The 19,985-nt window shown below is 38.9% G+C and overlaps 1 protein-coding gene across 1 annotated transcript; it reads left to right on the forward strand.

The window, feature by feature from the left end:
* Positions 1-13,955: 13,955 nt before the first annotated feature.
* LOC306746861 (zinc-binding protein A33-like) lies at positions 13,956-15,005 on the forward strand (the record flags this gene model as incomplete). Its single annotated transcript, XM_079229840.1, has 1 exon — positions 13,956-15,005. The coding sequence occupies one exon, from the start codon at positions 13,956-13,958 to the stop codon at positions 15,003-15,005; it is 1,050 nt and encodes a 349-aa protein (XP_079085966.1).
* Between the last annotated feature and the right edge of the window lie 4,980 nt (positions 15,006-19,985).

Consider the following 19,985-nt stretch of genomic DNA (forward strand, 5'->3'; position numbering starts at 1 on the left):
TGTCTTCTGTTTGTGGAGGATCCGAGGTCTGACGTGGAGGGCGCAGCCTCTTCTGATTTCTGGAGGACTGGGGGCACCACGTCAAAAGGGAGGGTGAAAAGATATGGAAGGGGAATGGACTTGGAAACTGCAGATCATGCCAGAAACTCTGAGTTGTAAACTGCTGGGAGAGAGAGTCATCTTCATTTTTTTTTTCCTCCTCAGCGAAGCTTCTTCAGGACGTTCCGCACAAAAACCTCTGCTGCAGGATGCTACCTATTGCCAACCCCGCCAGACGCGAGGGAAGGCTGTCTGGTGCTTTATCAGTCCTGCCAGACTTAAAGGTTTGAAAATCCTGCAGCAAACACACTGAAAAAAATGATACTTTGGACTAACCTAAAAAAATTACTCTAATTTGTTACAAGTAAATTTATTAGTTTTTCTCAAATTATATTTTTGATTTGGTTGAAACTGGACATTTTGATTAAATATGAAGTAAAACAATTACATTCATACAAATTAAAAGTTGTATTTAGTATAAAGACAATTATTTTACTTTGGTACAACTTAATTTTTTAATTTGGAAAAACCTCATATTTTCTATTACATGAAAGCAAAGATTTTACTTTACACAAAAGTATTTAAAACACTCTAATTATGTTACACATAAATTTATTAGTTTCTCTCAAATGATATATTTGATTTGGTTGAAACCTAAAATGTTGATTAAATATAAAGCAAAAAAATTACATTCATACAAATTAAAAGTTGTATTTAGTATAAAAACTATTTTACTTTGGTACAACTTAATTTTTTAATTTGGAAAAACCTCATATTTTCTATTACATGAAAGCAAAGATTTTACTTCACACAAAAGTATTTAAAACACTCTAACTTTGTTACACATTTGATTTGGTTGAAAGCTAAAATGTTGATTAAATATAAAGTTAAAAAATTACATTCACACAAAGTAAAATAAGTAATTATAAAGACCATAAACCATGTTTGCTTGTTTTTCATTAAAACAACTTTATTTTTTAATTTGAAAAAAATAGTCTTATATAAAAATAACTATAACAAAAATATATAGACTTCAAAAGATCTACATAAATCTTAACATGGACAATACAATTACAATATGGCTCCATTTAAACATGACAATTTAAACACCATTACAGTGTTTTTTTTACATCCGTCCTTTAACATGAGAGATGCAATAACAAAGAAGGGTAGCACTTTATAATACTATTTAGCATTAGTAAAGCATGAATAAACACTGAATTCATCATTTATAAAACATTATTCCAACATGAACATGAATACTCTTAGTAACTCATTCCTAAACACAGTTATAAATGTTTCATTCTTGATTAATAAGCTTGGGTTTTATACTTTATAAATGATGGATTCCCCATTTGTAAATTAAGTATTGTGTATCATTTACTAACACTTTACAAAGTATCTTATTAATCATATAAAAGTCCTGAATACTTCATTTACAAATGGGGAATCTATCATTCATAAAGTATGAAACCCAAGCTTAATGAAACATTTAGAACTGTGTTTATGAACGAGTTACTAATGAGTATTCATGTTGGAATAATGCTTTAGAAATGATGAATTCATTGTTTGTCATTGCTATACTAATGCTAAATAGTGTGCACTTATTATGAAGTGCTAACAAGGGATAAACCCTTTGTCATAACAAAGGGTTAAACATGCACAACAATATTTAGAGTTTAAGACTCAGAGTGCACACTCGCCGGGTCATCTTTTTGGCTTCTATCTCCATGAAGATTTTTTGCAAAGCATCAAAAGTGTGTTTGAGTTCACCTGGATAGCTCAGGTTCAGAGCATAAATGAGCCCAAGCAACATGGCACATGCATGCGCTACTGATTGCAGACCATTAAGGACCTCCACACCATCGATCACAACTCCAATGTCATGTGGCGGCTGGAGGCAATCCTCCTCCTCCTCCTCCTCCCTGAAGACAAACACTGCCATTTTGCACTTCTGAAGCTGGGACCAAGCGTCATCCTTCTGAACAACCTGATAAAAGACAAAACACTTATTAAAAAAGTTATTCTGATGAAACCAGTTTCTGATGTACCACAGCTCCGACCGCTGTGTCCTCGGCGGTGAACAATATATTTTGCTGCCTGTTAAGAGCGACAGCAGTTGTTACAGCTATGAAAAATTCATATCATACGGGAAATTAAAACCGGTATATCGCCCAGCCCTAATTTAATGTTTAAAGCAAAACTACTTACCAGATAGTCCTTGATAAGGTTGTCCCCATCTTCCCCAAGGTACACAATCAGGCACTTAAGCAGACACACTCTTTTTAGATTCACCTCAAAGCTCTAGGTGAAAGCACAAACACACAAAATTATAAAAATGCAAAATGATGCTGTCCAATTTGAACAATTCACGGTAGACGCAACACTATACAATGCATAAAATGGGTACTTGGAGTTACAGTAATAGTGATTTAGGGCGATTAAGGAATTTCCCCTGATTATCGACTCAGTAGTGAAAATGCAGATTGTTTTTTTTTGTTGATATTTTGATATTGCTCAGAAGATCCAGATTTAAGTGCTATGTAAATAAACTATTTTAGGTACTAGTATTAGGTACATTGTTGGCTTTTTTGTTGCGCTAATTTTTTTTCCAACTCTCGATAATGAAAAAAATAAATTAAATAAAAATGAAATGTGCCACACTCACTTGACATGCGGTCGGATGGTCAATAGCAATATTGCACTTTTTGCAAGACCCTAATGTACACATACTCTGAGCAAACCATTTAAAAGATCTTTGAAACTAAAACGATTAAGGTAGTGCATCGGTGAACAGAAACAAAGCAAGTACATACGTGATCAAGAACTTTCAGTATGTTCTGGGTTTTCTCTCCGATAACTCCTCCCTTTTTTTTGAAGATCTCCATCAGTCTGCCGTAGTGCTTGTCCAAGGCAGCGAGGAAGCGCGGTTGAAGTGGCACAGTTGTAATTCTTGTAAATTCAGCATTGATCTTTAAAAAAAAAAAGCACATGCAAATGGTATAAAACATTACGTGATGCATTGCAGATGTGGTGAGTTTTTTAGTAGGTTTCTTATAATAGAAGAAAATATTGTTTACTTTACAAGCCACCACTGAAAAAGTCACATACCTCATCCACTGAGAACAATGCAGGCCATCTCTCTTTCAACTCTTCCACTCCCAATTCCTTTTCCACAATTTCTTGTCTTCGCACTGAAAAGGTCTTGTCCATTTTCGACTTTATCACTGTACGATTGTTTCTCTTCTTCACCTCACTTAAAAGTGACAGTCTCTCATTTTCCAATTTGTCTGAGGTCTCTCCAGTAGGAATGTCAGGAATGTGGTTGGCCTCTCCTCTCTTTGGTTTCTTGACATTCTTTGCTGGCAATGCATCTCTTGGGGCTTTGGACTTGAATGAATTTACACGCAGTTCAGAACATCCGATGCCCTTCAGCTGAGTACGGTAGTTGCCCATTTTAGTTTTCAGGCGCTGCTTCCACCCATAGCAACCGTTGAATGAGCCAGTCTCAGAGAGGCATGGGTGCTTCTTGATTAGTGCTTGGGCCACGTCACTGAAGTCAGCATCTGTTGGGTAGGCTTTGTACTTAAACATCTCTTCAGCTACTTTTTCCAGGATATCTGACTTTAATTTAGAATTCATTGACAATCTTGTCATGTTTGACTTATGCACTGCATTTCCTGTTTTTAACTGTAATTCAGTTTCGTAAGAGAATGTTGGTATTGGAAACACTCTTGGCCACAACTGAGTTCTTGTAGAGACAGTGCTGGAGGGTGAGGACAGGAGCTCTGTGTCATCTGATTGGGTACACACTGACTCATTAGAGGCAGTGATATCAAATCCTTCGCTGCAATCATCAGTTATTGGGATGACCTTGACAGTTGCCAAATCCTCAAGTTCTGCAGTTGATGTCAAATTCACGAGTGCATCTCCAAAGTCTCTGTCTTTGTACTGCAGTCTAAAAGTTCCATTTAACTCACACTGTTTCCTGACTTCATTCAAAAGCTGCTCCATTGTCTCTGGAATGCCATCAGGCAGAATTAGCTTCCTGGTGTCATCAGAATTCAGGATAACTAGCAACTTGGCTGGCCTTTTCCCTGCCATGTCAGCCCATCCAAAAGGATCTATTAAAAAAAAGAATAAAAACAGTAATATTAGTGTCATAACATTGGCCATAACATCTAATTCATCTTCACAAATTCATTAATATACAACCTTATGCATGAATGTATCTCTTCAGCGAGATGAGGCGCTGTCCACCAACTATGTAGTAAGCCAAAGGATAGGGATCTGTCAGTTCATCCACCCCAACAAGCCGTAGTTCTTTAGGACTAGATATGACCAAGCCATAAGCTCGATAATGTTCCAGGTACCAGGCATCCATTTTTTTGAGAATGAAAATGAGTTCCTCTTGTAGAACAATCATGTGGACAATTTCCCAAAACTCTGGAAGTCCAGCCAGCGACCCATGGGCTACCACCATTCCAATCCTATAGTTGAAGCCACTGTAGGATACGTTTTTTGCCAGGTTCACATTGTCCATATGTGGGTGTTTCAGTTTCACTGCAAGTGCAATATCTTCATTGATAACATCAAGGGGAAGTGTTGAAACATCAGTAACCTCCAAAGATTGCTTTGCAAATCTACACGTGTACAGATTATATGCAGTCTGAAATTGGTGCCTTTGCGCTAATGAGTACAGTACATTTTTGTAACAGTTTGTATGACGGATTACCCTTTTGAAGAAGCTATGTTTTGATTCAAATCTCATAGTCCATAGTGCAACAAGGGGGCCAAACTGGCGTATCAATTGTGGATAATGCTCCAAGTAATGATGTTTCGGCCGAATTTTTTCATGGGGGAAAACTTCTTTGAATACTGTCCTGTGTTCAGAAATCTTGAAGTCAAGATAAGAAATAGATTCCTCAGTGTGAAAAGGTGCAACAGCAAGTTCCACAATGTCCTTCAATTCACAAAGGACCTGCCATGCTGGTTCGTTTGAAGGAACTCTGGTTCCGACCAAGACAGGAAGAAATCTCAGTAGGCTCCAATTCTCGTGTGCGTTTCCTCCAATTGTTCTTTTTGTGGCATAGGTGATTGGCACACGATGAGGACGATTTGTCTTATCAGTCCACTTAAATGGAAACGTTGTTATGGCTTCATTTAAATCACCCAATGTAAAATATTTTTGGGAAATTAACACAGTAAGACATAGCGCAAGCTCTACGGAGATAATGCCTTCAAAGAGATCATGAGCTATATCAGGGGGAAAACTCTGCGTCACATTAAAATATGACAGATGTTCTGACAGCACACACTTCCTTTTTACACCGAAATAATTAACCAAGGATTTTTCTTCAATAGCTTTCAGATGAGAAACATGAATGTCCTCAGTTCTCACACAAAATGCTCCTGAATTGACTTCTTTTGTTTGAATGTCTACATTTTCTGCTGTACAAAATCTGCAAACATATTTACCTGAAAAATTTTCCAAGAAACCGGCAATACTGTGGGCCCCAAGATTGTCAGCTACGACACAATGGACAAAGCCTTTCAAAGTTTTCCCCAATTTGGCAATAAATAGTCCTTGTTGTTCTAATATAGTAAGATCATCTAATAAGGGCTTCAATACACTGTCATAACCATAGCACTTAACATCCTCACTATGAATAAGTGCAGCTAAATATATATTAGACAGTGATGAGTGAAAACTATTAGGTATGTTCCCCAATACCCAATACACCCCAAAGATTTTGTGTTTTTTTCTGGAGGTGCCCAGTGGATTACAGATTTCAAAATCATCTACATACAAAATAAGCGAAATGGCACACTCCTTTGACAATTGCAAATTATATTTGTAAATAATACTATCATAAAAGGATTTGTACTGAATTTCATCAGATTGAACTTGATGGGGAGATTTCAAATTGATTGCTTTATCCAGAACAGTTTGACAACTTAGGATCTGCTGTAAAGACTTAAGTATGGAAATGTACTGAAAGGATTTTCTGCTTTTGAAATCAAGTACACATTCTATTGGTTCTACAACATTAAAATGTTTTTTGTAGTATTTTTCCCGCTTCCAAGCAGTGGAAAGTGGGCCGTGACCACTAAAACAGGCTGCAAAAGGATTTGACTTACAAAGGGTTAATGCTAGTTCTTGCAGAACCGTTTTATCTACTTGAAAGTTATCATTTTCTAAGTGCTGAGCTATGGTTTGATGGACAAGAGGGACAGAAGCGGTCCTTATTAAATAGTCAAACTCTTGCAAAAGTTCATCAACAGCCACTCTAGACACAAGATAATTATGTTCTAGCTTCAGTAAGAGAGAAGCAACTTTGAGCTCAACATTATATGATAAGTCGTTTAAATCCTGAACATTGAAACTAGAGTCACCTAAATCATTTGTACTTAAATCATCTGAAGGCTCAGTACCAACACTATCAATCTGAATACTGTCGGAATTATTACCTTCAACAGAAAGACTTAAACTTGACTCCTGTTTTTCAAGTATGCCTGGCTTTAAGTCATTTACTGAACAATCCTTATGATTTCTGCTTCTGTGAGTTCGAAACGAACCATAAATATTTGTTTTGTATGAACACCCTTGAAAAACACAAACAACTGTTTCACTGTTTTTTAGATGCTGTGCTATATGTTGAAAATAGTCTTTTAAATTAGAAAGTTCACAGTAATTGCATAAGAGACATTTAAAGGTGGTCAGTTCCGTTTGTGAGGATTGCTGATGACATCTTGACAAGTGGCTCAAAAGTGCATTCCAGGTCTTGCAGGTGCATGGACAGTTCAAATGGATGCACGGATAGGAATGGTGGCGGCCATAATGTCGGTGTTCTAGCTTATAATGTTTAAGAAGCTCCGATCTTCGTGAAACAGAAGTACCACAGTCTTTACATTTCCACATTCATCGGAAGACTAGGAAAGAAGAAAAAAGGGACCCGTTTATGTTTGTTGTCAGTTACTTCTTCAGCAGGAAAGAAATATTTTAAATCCAGTAGACATACGTGCCCTTTTTTAGTTCATAGAGTACATTTGACTAGAGTTATTGTTATTAGTCTGATCAAACAATCCTGAACATCTTCACATACTGTTCAATAATTCAAAAGATGGAAAAGGCAAAAAGGTTTCTACAGTTTGAAACAAAAAGAAACAGTGATTTCCTGTATTGCATGATCTCTATGATATCTACAATTCAGTCATGCAATGATCATCTTTTAACTTTAGTATTTTAAATATTGTTTTAAGGATATATACAACGATAGTAAATTACTTAACATTTAATATATTTGTTTATTGTTTGGTGAAATCTATACACATTACATTGGGTGGGCAACTTCTTGATATTTGTTTTGACTGCAAGTTATTTGTGTTTAAAATTCTACAAATATGATAATAAATAAATATTGCAAAAATAGAAATGTAAAATGAACCTGCCATTAAAATGTAATGTCCACTACATTACAATTTAAATGTTTGAAATTACAGACTACATTCATAAGTATACATTTATGGTAAATTCAAGGTATTCTCTTAAGTGCTGCAATTATATTTTGGGTTTATCGCTCCCATTTAAAAATACATGAAAATGTTCACAGTTGTCATATTGGGACTTAACGAATTCAGCAATATGGTTACAATGTCGGGACTGTTGCGGGACACAGCAGTAGACTTGTAAACCTAAAAGGAAAGAGAAATAACTTTTGTGACAGTTGGCACTATCCATAATTGTCACTACAGACACATGTATTAATAAGGCTTTAGACATGCTGAAGGTATTGTACTATACTGCAAAATACTGACAGCTGAAAGAATGAAATATGAATTTTGTTCCTCATTATCTAGTACTAATAGAGGTGTACTGAGACATAATGATCTGCATCTGTTCAATCAAACAAAATCCTGTCTCTGTATTTGTATCTAGATAACAGAAGTGGGCAAGGTTTATACCTGGAGTTGCCTTAAATCAGGCAAATGTTGTATTTTGTGACCCAATATTCATTGGCAATTAAATTTGTGGCTTAAAAGTATCCAGTTAATTTAATATTGGCATATAATACTTTATGGGACATATCCTCAGTGTACTTTTCATATTCCAAGTTTCTACCCCCACCACCCCAATGGATAAAGATAGGGTTACTGGCTTAAATACAAGGTAACATGTCGTTATTTTAATTATTAACTAAAAACCACATGCTCCAATCTTCATTTTGGTGTATAATGTGTGGTATTGGAAAGAAATTAAGTTGTCCCCACGCTGCGAAAGTACAGTTACCTACTGAACAGAAGCCATGTGGTTACTAGCGAGCTAGCGTTAGCTAACGTAACGTTAGCCAACATTACGTTACGTTAGCGAACACGTGCGAAATATATCGACAGTTGTCCATTATGCAATTAACAATACCTATGCATGGCAAGCACATGTTCCCTATAAAAGCTCACGGTACGTTAGCTAAAAGGTACCGTTAGCGCATGTTCGCTAACGGTACCGTTAGCTCACGATACGTTAGCCAACAGCACCGTTAGCGAACACGTGCGAAATATAAACAGTTGTACATTCTGCCACGAACAATCAATATGCTTGGAAAACACAAGAGAGCATAGCGATTGCTGTGGCTCTGTAACCATGTGGGCTGTGGATGCCCAGTAGCAGGCAAACAGCTTCTAAACTATGATTTGTGTAACGAGCGAGCTAGCGTTGGCTAACGTTAACTTACGTTAGCTAATGTTACGTTACATCAGCCAACGTTACGTTACTCTAGCGAACACGCACAAAATATAGACAGTTGTACATTCTGCCATTAACAATGAATATACATGGAAAAGACATGCTCCCTTTAAAACAACACAATTTAGAATTATTACCTTGTTTTTGAGTTGCCTTGACGGTTTTCACTTCAGGCGAAGTTCAGGCGAAGCGAGGTAATGGCGGACATCAGAACACAGACCAGATGCGACTTCATATGGTCACGTGGTGGTCACGTGACACGTAAACCTCTGGTCTAAAGTGAAAATACGACTTTTACCTAAATTATTGCTTTTAATTTTGTCTATGGGGAGCTCTATTTGCTTTTAGGGAAAGTGAAAACAACTTGTTTTAACCGGAAACCATGATTTTCGATGAGACCAAATTAAAAATGCACTTTACATGAATGACACAGTTGTTTCACTTTTTTCAGTGCAGGCTTTCGGTCTCAATCCGAGTCGCTGTCCTCATCCCTCTGCCAGTATCTTCTGAAGGATCCAAAGTCTGCCGTGGAGGGTGCAGACTCTCCGTAGTCCTCTTCTCTGGTCCTCTTGGCGGAAGATCCAAGGCCTGACGTGGAGGGTGCAGACTCTCCGTAGTCCTCTTGGCGAAGGATCCGAGGCCTGACGTGGAGGGTGCAGACTCTTCTGGCCTCTTGGGGGCTGGGGGCACCACGCCAGAAGGGAGGGTGAGAGGATGGCCAGATGGTAACCGCTGGGGGACAGGGTCATCTTCATCTTCTTCTTCTTCTTCCTCCTCTTCTACCGCTTCTTCATCGTCTTCGTCCCCTTCATCCTCTTTGTCTTCTTCTTCTGAGGAAGAAAAGGAAGAGCCCATGGAGCCGTATCCGGAATCTTCGCTCTCCCAGTCTTCCTCGTCGTCCTCCCAGTCTCCGTCTTCCCAGTCTCCGTCCTCTCAGTGTCCCTCGCCGTCATCTCCCTCGCCGTCCTCTAGGCGTTCGCCATGGAGGAGCTGGCGAATGAACACACCCTGTTCCCAAACACCAAACAGAAAATGACCATTCACAAATGCAAGATCATACTCACCTTCATTACCTTCGTCGTCTAAGGCGATCCTGACGGGGACTCTTGCAGGACGCTCCATGATGTAGTTCACACCAGCTGAGACGGAAAGGTTCAAACGTAAGGATTTCCCATAGCATTAAATATTTCTGGATTACATCGATCAATCATCAAAGTTTAAAATAGAAAAAACGACAGCATATATCCATAACAACACACAAGAGGCTGTGCCTTTAAAATTTTAACAGTAATATCAAACATAGTGCAGTTCTGCCTCTGTTAGTTTAAACAGATGAGGGAATCAGAATCAATTAATTAATGTGACACTTAATGATAAACATTGTTGTTATTACATTTAATTGAGAAAAACGTTTCCACAAAGATGGACATTTTGACTTCAGTGTGTGAACAAAACAATCAATGGTTTGCAATAAACGGCGTGAACGTATTTCCTTTATATTGAGGACGTGCGTCATGACACACAGTGAAACATATTAATCCAGCATGACCACAGCCACCTCTTTCGTCTATAACTGATTATTCTCTCAGTTTATGAGGTGCACATTACAGCGCGTGGATGAGATGCTGGAGGATTCTGACATTTCAATGTTAAATTTCGACGTTTTGATACCTTAAACCCAAAATAACAGGGTTTTCAAACCTCTGTAATAATTGTTAACAGATTGCACACATCTCCCACAATTCTTAAGACATTCTGTCGCTCAAATTTCCTTTTACAGGCCTGTTAACATTCTGTGACCTTCTAACCTAGAAACTCAAAAAGTTTCACTGGTTTCTAAACTGAGAACACTTTTGAGGATTTAACCCTTAATTTATTGATATAAAAAAAAGCTAAATTACATATAAAAGTGGTTTTACCTGCACAGCTCTCGTCCAACTCCCAGCCTGGTCCCTTCAGGGCTCTCTCTCTCTCTCTCGATGTTCAGACCACTGAAGTCCTCTCTGGGTCTCTGTTGGTCCTCACGATAGTTCTGTTCGCCAACAAATTTCGTTTCTCTCAAACTAAAAGAGTTTCTTTACAGTTTTGGGTTCACAGGAGGTTGTGCTGCTCATGTCAAAGTCCAAAGTGTAAAGGGACGAATCAGAACCGCCGCGGCCCTTGAGTAGCCTCGGTCCGGTTTCCATGGCATTCACTGACATGCGTCCGTGCGTGCGTGGGTCCTTGCGTGCGATTGAGAAATACTAAAAGAGAGACATATTCATTATTTTTCTCATATTTGTCAAATAATTATTTTTATTTGATTAATATTAGAGTTATTTTTATTGTATTTGTCAGTGATCTGGTGCTATTCAGTACAGCTGTGAGTTGTAAACCTTACACAACCCGTCTCTGCAACGCGTATTGTGATACAACACATCAGTGTCTAAAACACGTCTAAACTGTTCTATTCTTATCTTAAGTTATCTTCATATATCTTTAAGATCAAAATGTATACTGTTTGTATTTTTAAGTTAAACTTAAGCCTACGTATTTTTATTTATATATCTACAATGTCAACACACATATCGGTATTCTGATAGGTCAAACACTTTCATAACGAACACTCTTACATTTTGAATCAGCAGATTAACGGACAGACTCCAGCTGACTGAACATGACTGAATGTGTGTTATTCTAAATGTGTGTTTGTGCATCTTGTGTATTGTCATGAAGTGAATCATTTCATAATATTGTAATAATAATACAAATAATACATGATCAATGTGATGAGCCTTTTTAGTATTTTATATAAACAGTGTCAAACTATTTTCTATGAATAGCTATATTATATTGTTAATAATATATCTGTTCACTGAGTAACAGTAATTGCTTGTTCACAATTTTATTTTGATTAATACTCCATTTCATTTCAGGGGAAATCATATTGTTATTGCACGTTTATGTATAGTAGATTGCACGTTTTACTGAACTATATTTACTTATCTCTCAACTTCTTTAAACTGTTAAGGTAACACGTATTTGTTTAATCCAATATTTTAAATTACAGTATTATTATTTGGGAACAGTGTTTCCCTCCTGATATAAATAGTGTTTGTTTAAATCATCATGTTATTGTGCGGGTTAGGGTTACTGTGCTGCACGCTGCATGTACATTCGTTATCTTAGAACATCATTATACATTATGATAATATGACAATAAAGAAGTATGTTTTTACAGTTCATCATTTATATCTCGTAAAATCTGGTATTCTAATCTGGAAACAACAGCTGGTCAGAATCCTTGCGAATCATAAAGCGCACATTCTTTGCACAAACTCGCATCCTCGCTTGCGCCGCTAATGACGGTGATGCAGCCGCATTGCACCCATCTGGAACACGCCTGAAGACTTTAAACGTCTAAACAGTATACAAGAAGAACTGAATGGTGAATATTACACCACTGCGGGAACAAGAGACTGTCTTTAGCCACGCTAGCGACTTTTCGGTGAGTTCAATCTTGTGTTGTGAAGATCGTATGACAAGACTGTGACATGCGACGTCTTCCAGCTGATTGCCTGCAGACGTCACTGTTTTTGGAGGTTTGAATGAAGTGCGCTTTGCGACGCATTACAGCCCATTGGTGTCTCGACAGGGGGTTAACCATGTGGGCTGTATTCATTCAATAAAGACCGGTCTCTATTTAGATGAATAAAAGACACTATTTAGAAACGTATATATTGTGTTTTTAAATATTACTTGTTTTGATTGACTTCATTCAAGTCCTTTCCATGTGAGTTTTATATGACACCACCGAATGAGTTGTCATATACCTGGTTGAACGCATTCAAGGTTCTTATATGTTTTGCTTGAGAGACAAATTCAAGCATGAGCCTTTTATTATCAGCGCTATTGGCCACAGTCATCATCGACCTGTCCACGTGGATCTCACGCTGCATATTGGAAATATATCATGTTCATTAGACGCTAACTCCATCCATTGTGGCAGCCGCATTTACAACCATTTCATATTGATAAGTAACACAATTAGGAATTATTAAACTCCGAGATAACGACCCGCCTGTTCACATCCTTGGTTCAGAAACTGAAGTGAAGACTTAAAGGTATAGATAAAGAAACCTTTAAGCAGGGAAGACACTGAGACTGTACAAATAATTAATTATAATTAATCGTTCGTAAATATTCTCCGTAAAATGCAACAAAAAAGAGATTTGACTGTATACATAAATATCACAATACAGAGCATTAAAGATCTGTCGTAATTGGAGTAGAATTACATGACAACAATCTGGAATAATTCATGACATCTCTCCTCCTGGGCTTTGTCTCATTTATTTCACAAGTTATTTTCTAGAGAAGATCTTAAACTCTGTGATGCTTTTGCCGCTTGTGTGAGAATAAAGTGAGTGTAGTATCGCTGCTCGCAGCGCACGTGTTTTTCAAGTACCCGTACATGGTAAGAAGTCAGTTCTTGCGCTCCGCTCTTACCGTAATGCCTGTACATACGGGGACCTAAACCAAACGTGCGGGCTGGCTTGACTGTTTCTAAGTGGAGGCTGCATCTGAGGGCTTCAGCTCAGGGAAACACAGCTGGGAGGTGGGAGACCATCCTGTTGGTAGGTTTGAGTAAAGAGTCAGTTGAAAAGAAGGGAGAGCAATTAGCCTCACCAAAATATGGAGTCTGGTGTTTAAGAAACTGCATAACAATACGTGCTTTCACGTCAGTCTGCAACACTGCCTGTCGGTGAGGCTGTGTAAGCGCACGCGCACATACATAAATAGCCTTCAAAGTAAAAGCAGTGCCATTGTATTGCATTTGGCGTGCATCTTATTTATTAAGATGCCCAGGTATGCTCCAGATGGTTTGTCACACAGAGTTTTCTGATTGGAAACTATTTGGAAAACCGCAGGCACTAAAAAAATACTTTGCATGAACCGTCAATCAAACCCTTGCCAGGTACCTCTATGGTTTCCCTTCCAGCGGTGAACACAAGGTGCAGTGCCGTATCGGCTGCCCTCCGTGCTAGAAGACGTTCTGCGTGCTGGAGCCCTTTTTATTAGTTTGGACCCACTGCTCTCTGTTCGTCTCCCTGAGGAGGGACGACCCTCAGTACAGACACCACGGCCCATTAGGGCGTTATAATTATTGATTATTCATGTGTTCATCACTTTAATGAGGCAGCTAAACCAGAGTCACAAGGTGGTTTCTATAGAACAAGCAGTCAGTGACCTGAAGGACCAGCTGAGATCTGACTTAGAGTCTCTGCAGGACAAGCGGGACAAACACAAACAAGTTGAGGAAACATACAATGTAGTGATGCAACACTCCAAGAAGCAGCTGTTGTCCACAGAGAGGCAGATCAGAGCAGAGTTCAACAAGCTGCACCAGTTCCTGAAAGAGGAAGAGGAGTCCAGACTGGCAGCTCTGAGGGAGGAAGAGGAGCAGAAGGGGAAGACTATCAGCCGAGAGATGAAGATGATTCAGGAGCAGATCTCCTCTCTGTCAGACAGCATCTCTGCTGTTGAAGAAGACCTGCAGAAACACAAGGTGTCATTCCTCAGCAGTTATAAACCCACTCAGACCAGAGCCAGAGTCCAGAGCTCACTGTCAGATCCACAGCTGGTCTCAGGAGCGCTGATAGATGAGGCCCAACACCTGGGCAACCTGTCCTTCAGAGTCTGGGAGAAGATGAAGGACCAGGTCCACTTCAGTGCTGTCATTCTGGACCCAAACACTGCAAACCCCTTTCTCTATCTGTCTGATGATCTGACCAGTGTGAGACATGGAGACACAAAGCAGCAGCTTCCTGACAATCCAGAGAGATTCACTAAGTATCCCATTGTTCTGGGATCTGAGGGCTTTAGCTCAGGGAAACACAGCTGGGAGGTGGAGGTGGGAGACCATCCTTCCTGGAATGTAGGTTTGGTTAAAGAGTCAGTTGACAGGAAGGGAGAGATACAAGTTTCACCAAAATATGGAGTCTGGTGTCTATGTCATCGCAGTGGAAAATACACTAATGGAGTTGGTCAGATTGTCAGAGTGGAGAAGAGTCTCCAGAGGATCAGAGTCCAGCTGGACTATGACAGAGGGGATGTGTTCTTCTACGACTCTGAGGACATGACTCACATCTACACTCACACAGACACTTTCACTGAGAAACTCTTCCTATGGTTCAGCATTGGAAACGCTGGTGATGCTAAAACTAATATCAAAATCTGTTAAACTGATATTTCTCTGTGATGTTCTGGGAGGGTGACGAGGTCAAAGGGATTCATTAGGATTACTATAATGGAGGTAGTTTTTTCTGTTGTTGATTACAGACAATTGAGGTGAAAATCATAAGTACATGATGATAAAACAATGTTGTGATCAAGGTTAAAGAAAAAATAAGATTTGATCTCTTTCAGCAAATAACATGAAGAGACACATTCATTGGTTGTTGTATAATATGAATGTTTCCAAAGCACAGGATGAGAAACTAAAGCATAAATAGGCAGAACTAGGTTTGTGAGGTATTTCGTTCTAAATGGTGTTTGTGGTATAAATATCCAATAACAGACGAGTATATTCACTGTGATCATTTGGTTTTGACATATTTCTACTTTTTTGACAGCAGCCTTAAGTTTTCATTAAAAAAGGTTGTAATTTAAAAATCACGTAACCACAGAAAGCCTCATCTCACCTTGTTCATCTTTGAGACTGAACAATTACTTCATTATGTTTCCTAGTAAACTGGTTACTTTACTAAATAAATGGTTCGGTTCCTTCAGCTGTGATGCAGAATAATGTTATATTCATTTAAAATCATTTTGAACAAATATTTTCTGTCAACATTTCTAAATATACAATTGATGCTGTTGACATTCAGGTATAATTGTGTTCTGTTTAGTTCCACAAGGTGGAGACAAAGTTCACATTTTGGTAATCTTAGTTCTACTTTCTCAAACTTTTTTTTACATGCATATTAGCGTTCAGCGTCCGGTGTAAAATGTCTCTATTTCTGATCCTTCAGAAGATGTCTAGCTATCCCTCTGGGTATCTAGGAGACAATCACACGTGACTATGCCTCTTGTTAAGATGCTTCATTTAGCAATTGTATATATCATTTTCTCAGAAACCAGACACACAAATTGAATTATTTATCACTTGCCTGTTTTTTTTTTTTGGGGGGGGGGGGGGGGGGGGGGGGGGGGGCAGGGGGGGGGGTAACTGTAGCATCTTAATTTGAATTCAGATGTTGTGTATCCAGATTGTTACTAAAAAAAGTACTTTATTCTCTTTTCCATGTTTCTTCCTTCTGAGTTTTTCTCGTTCTTTACTTTTCCTTTCACTAAACATTCACCTCACTCAAAAAACTGATTCTTGGCCCACAATATTATTCACTCACCAGAACCTCCGGGCGATAGCGAATATCGTTCTTCGAAGTCCCGGATGGCAGGAAAGCAGTGAGGTGTGGGCCCAGTGGATCACCTGTGGGCGCAAATCAACCGGAACAAACAAACGATTCTCTGGGCACCCACTAGGTGAAAGAGCCTCACCATTAGCCTGCTTAACCTCATTTTCTATCTGCCAAGTCAGTGCTCCAACCACACAGGTACCTCAACCCTGGTCCAGAAGGCACACCAGCATCTCTTCTTCCTGAGGAGACTGAAGAAGATCCACATGTCTCCTCTGATCCTGGTGAACTTCTACCGCTGCACCATCGAGAGCATCCTTACGAACTGCATCACAGTCTGGTATGGCAACTGCTCTGTCTCAGACCGGAAAGCTCTGCAGAGGGTGGTGAAAACCGGCCAACGCATCACTGGTACTGCACTCCCTGCCATCGAGACCATCCACCTCAAGCGCTGCCTGCGGAGAGCGTACAGTATTGTCAGGGACACCACTCACCCCAGCCATGGACTGTTTGCCCTCTCCTCTGTTTGCCCTCCGCTATAGAAACCTCCGTTCCAGGACCAGCAGGCTCAGGAACAGTTTCTTCCAGTCAGCTGTCAACACCCTTAACTCTGCATCACGGTGACAGCCCCCATCCCATCACCACTACCAACCCCTCTCCCACACTGTGTGTGTGTGTGTGTGTGTGTGTGTGTGTGTGTGTGTGTGTGTGTGTGTGTGTGTGTGTGTGTGTGTGTGTGTGTGTGTGTGTGTCTGTGTGGAATATATATATTTATACTGTTTTCATTATATTATCCAAGACATTGCGCTGCACCTTAACTGCTTCTCTTTTGCACTCTGGACAGATGCAAACTCCATTTCATTGTCATAGTACTTGTACTATGTGCAATGACAATAAAGTTGAATCTGAATCTGAATTATTAGATTTTGAGATGTAATAGTCTATATTTATATTGTGATGCAGGCAGACATCTCTTCTTAACGTCATCAGATGAATCTAGATGGTAGACGTTAGGAGAGAGATGATTTTTTTTAGTTTGGGTGAAGTTGACCCTTAAAGCGACAGTACAGCTGTCAGATAAATGTCAGGTTGGTTTATCGAGAGCGTCACCAGAACAAAAGGCTCATAGGAATTGGCCTATGAGCCTTTCACATGGCTTGAGGATTCACTGTTCCCCCAGATGTGTGTTTAAAAACATACATCTGTCCATTATTGTATTAGTTCAATATTATATGCAAGACAACAGGTATGTTTATGCATGGCAGTGCACACTAATAGGACATCACTCATTGTCGTTACAACAGGTTCATAAGATCTCAATATGACTATACTATACTATGACTATATACTTTCAAAAAGGGGATTGACAGAATTAGAGACATACATAGGGATATATAGAGATACGGTAGTGTGGCTGTGAGGCAAGATGTGGGATACTGAGAACTTCATCAAACCATATAATAACACTTTCATTTTTATAAAATGTCTTAAACACAATTCTAAAGAGTTTGTTTTCATTAAGAGAGTTAGTGCAATATGGGGTTAAGTGTCTTGCCCAAGGACACATCGACATGGACGAGGGGAGCCGGGGATTGAACCGCCGATCCTCTGATTGAAGGACGTCCATGTTCTACCACTGAGCCAGAGTCACCTCAGAATATAATAATAAATACATCCAGCAAAACAATGAATGCACATCTCAAAGTCAATCTTGGTTTAGAAATTCTCAACTGTACAGAAGACGTCTGTAAACAGAACAAATCAAATGAATTGCAAGTTTAGTGAAAATGTGTTTTCCAGAAAAATGAAACCCACATATATTTGTATTTAATATAAATATAACATGCATTTACTTTACGCTTAAATTATCCATATATAAGACTTCTAAATATTATAAACTAAAACCAGTGCAACAGTATTGTGATGTTTAAATGTATTACATTTACTGTTGAGTACGAGAAACATCACTCAATATAAGACAATGCAACAGTGCAAGTCTCAAGAACGAGTATTGAAAGTGTCTGAAACCCTCCAACCTGTCAAAGATTACTAGAATAGTACATATGTCATTAATTGTGTAATTCTTAGTAATAACTTGTTTGTATAATATTTAGTTCCAGACCAAAACCAGCATAATCCATCTAATGTGTTAAATCTAAATATTACAATAAACTGCATACAAATGAAATATTCAAAAGTTTGCACTGAACTTGCAAGCTCCGTGTAACTACCGCTGCAGCAGGAAGGAAGGACTTGCGGTGCCTTTCCTTCACACACAAGGATGAAGGAGCTGTGCAGCGCTGCCTGAGTCCTGCATGGCGAGGTGTTGTTCATCGGGGATGAGAGCTTAGCATCATCCTCCGTCTCCCTCCACCTCCACCGTCTCCAGAGGACACCCCAGCACGCTGCTGGCCTTCTTTACCAGCTTGTCCAGTCTCCTGCTGTCAGCTGTTGTGATGCTGCTGCTCCAGAAGACCACTCCATAAAAGATGGCTGATGCCACCACCGAGTCAAAGAAGGTCTTCAGGAGCTCCCTGCACTCCAAAAGACCTCAGTCTCCTCAGCAGAAAAGAGTCTGCTCTGTTTGTGAAGTGTGTGTGTGGTCAGTCCACACAGACACACCAGTGTTTTGTTGAACATTGTTTTCAGTTTAAATATCCCTTTAATTAAGCCCCGCGGGACCGATATCGGTCCTTTTTTAATATTTTAATTAAACTGTGTAAAACATTACAATAATCATGAAGAAATATATTGATGCTACACATCAAATTAAACAAGAGAACCTGGGCTACAATAATTAGTCAGCCATTTCAACACAACTCAAACACCAACTAAAATAATTATTAAACTAAAATAGTTATAATTTTGTCACGAGCCAGCCCACTCTGCATGTTTCCGGAACTAGCAGCCCGTAGTTTGGTGCTATCAGAAAAAGACAAATAGCAAAAAGCAAGACAATTCCACACAGATTCCAAATCCCTCTGCTTCAAAGCATCACTGAGATATGAACCAAAAAACACAGTAACAGAAATCGCTGAGTCAGCAAATTTTGAAAAAAAATTGAGAAAATAGCAAATATAAGAAAAAATGCATTTCCCTCAGTAAATCCCCACTATTACAAGTTTATTGAACATCATAAGTCATATACAAGTGAAATATAAGGTTTGCTACATGAAAAAATTCAAATGTCACAGATGCGCGAAAATATGCGCAAATGTGCCGAAATGCAAATTTTGCATTCTCGCCTGAATTCTCTCTGTACTTTACCCAATCTGACTTTGTTCTGCTTCACTTGTTCAAGTGAAAACAGTGCAGAGAGACTGTTCACATATTGTGCTATGATGTGGGAGAGCCTCAGGGCTTCTTCTTCTTCTTAGTGAAGCATCATTTCAAGGAGATAATCATCCTGAAAGTGCTTTTTTCTATAGGCGGACCTGGAACTTCTATTTGTTCTGTGTTTCAATCTTTATTTACTCTTAGCCAGCAACATATATACTAATATGTGCACATCTGACCAAAAGCTTACAAGGGTTGCCTTTATTATAACACCAGAAATATTCAAATAGCCCTTGTGGTTGCAGAGATACACCCTTTTTAGTTTGGGTATGCTATTTCGAGGTAAATCCTAAAAAATGCCTTAGAGCTTAAAAGGTTTATAATGACAGTGGTGCTCTAATCTTCATTTTTAACAGCAAATGACCAAAATAATGTCCATTTCTCACAGATTCACTGGTATTTATATAATTTGTATTCATTTAGTTGGTGCTTTCTGTGGACTTTGTAAGAGTAGTACATTTCTGAAGCAA

Source organism: Taurulus bubalis (genome assembly GCF_910589615.1).
Source record: "Taurulus bubalis genome assembly, chromosome: 14".
NCBI classification, from domain to species: Eukaryota; Metazoa; Chordata; class Actinopteri; order Perciformes; family Cottidae; genus Taurulus; species Taurulus bubalis.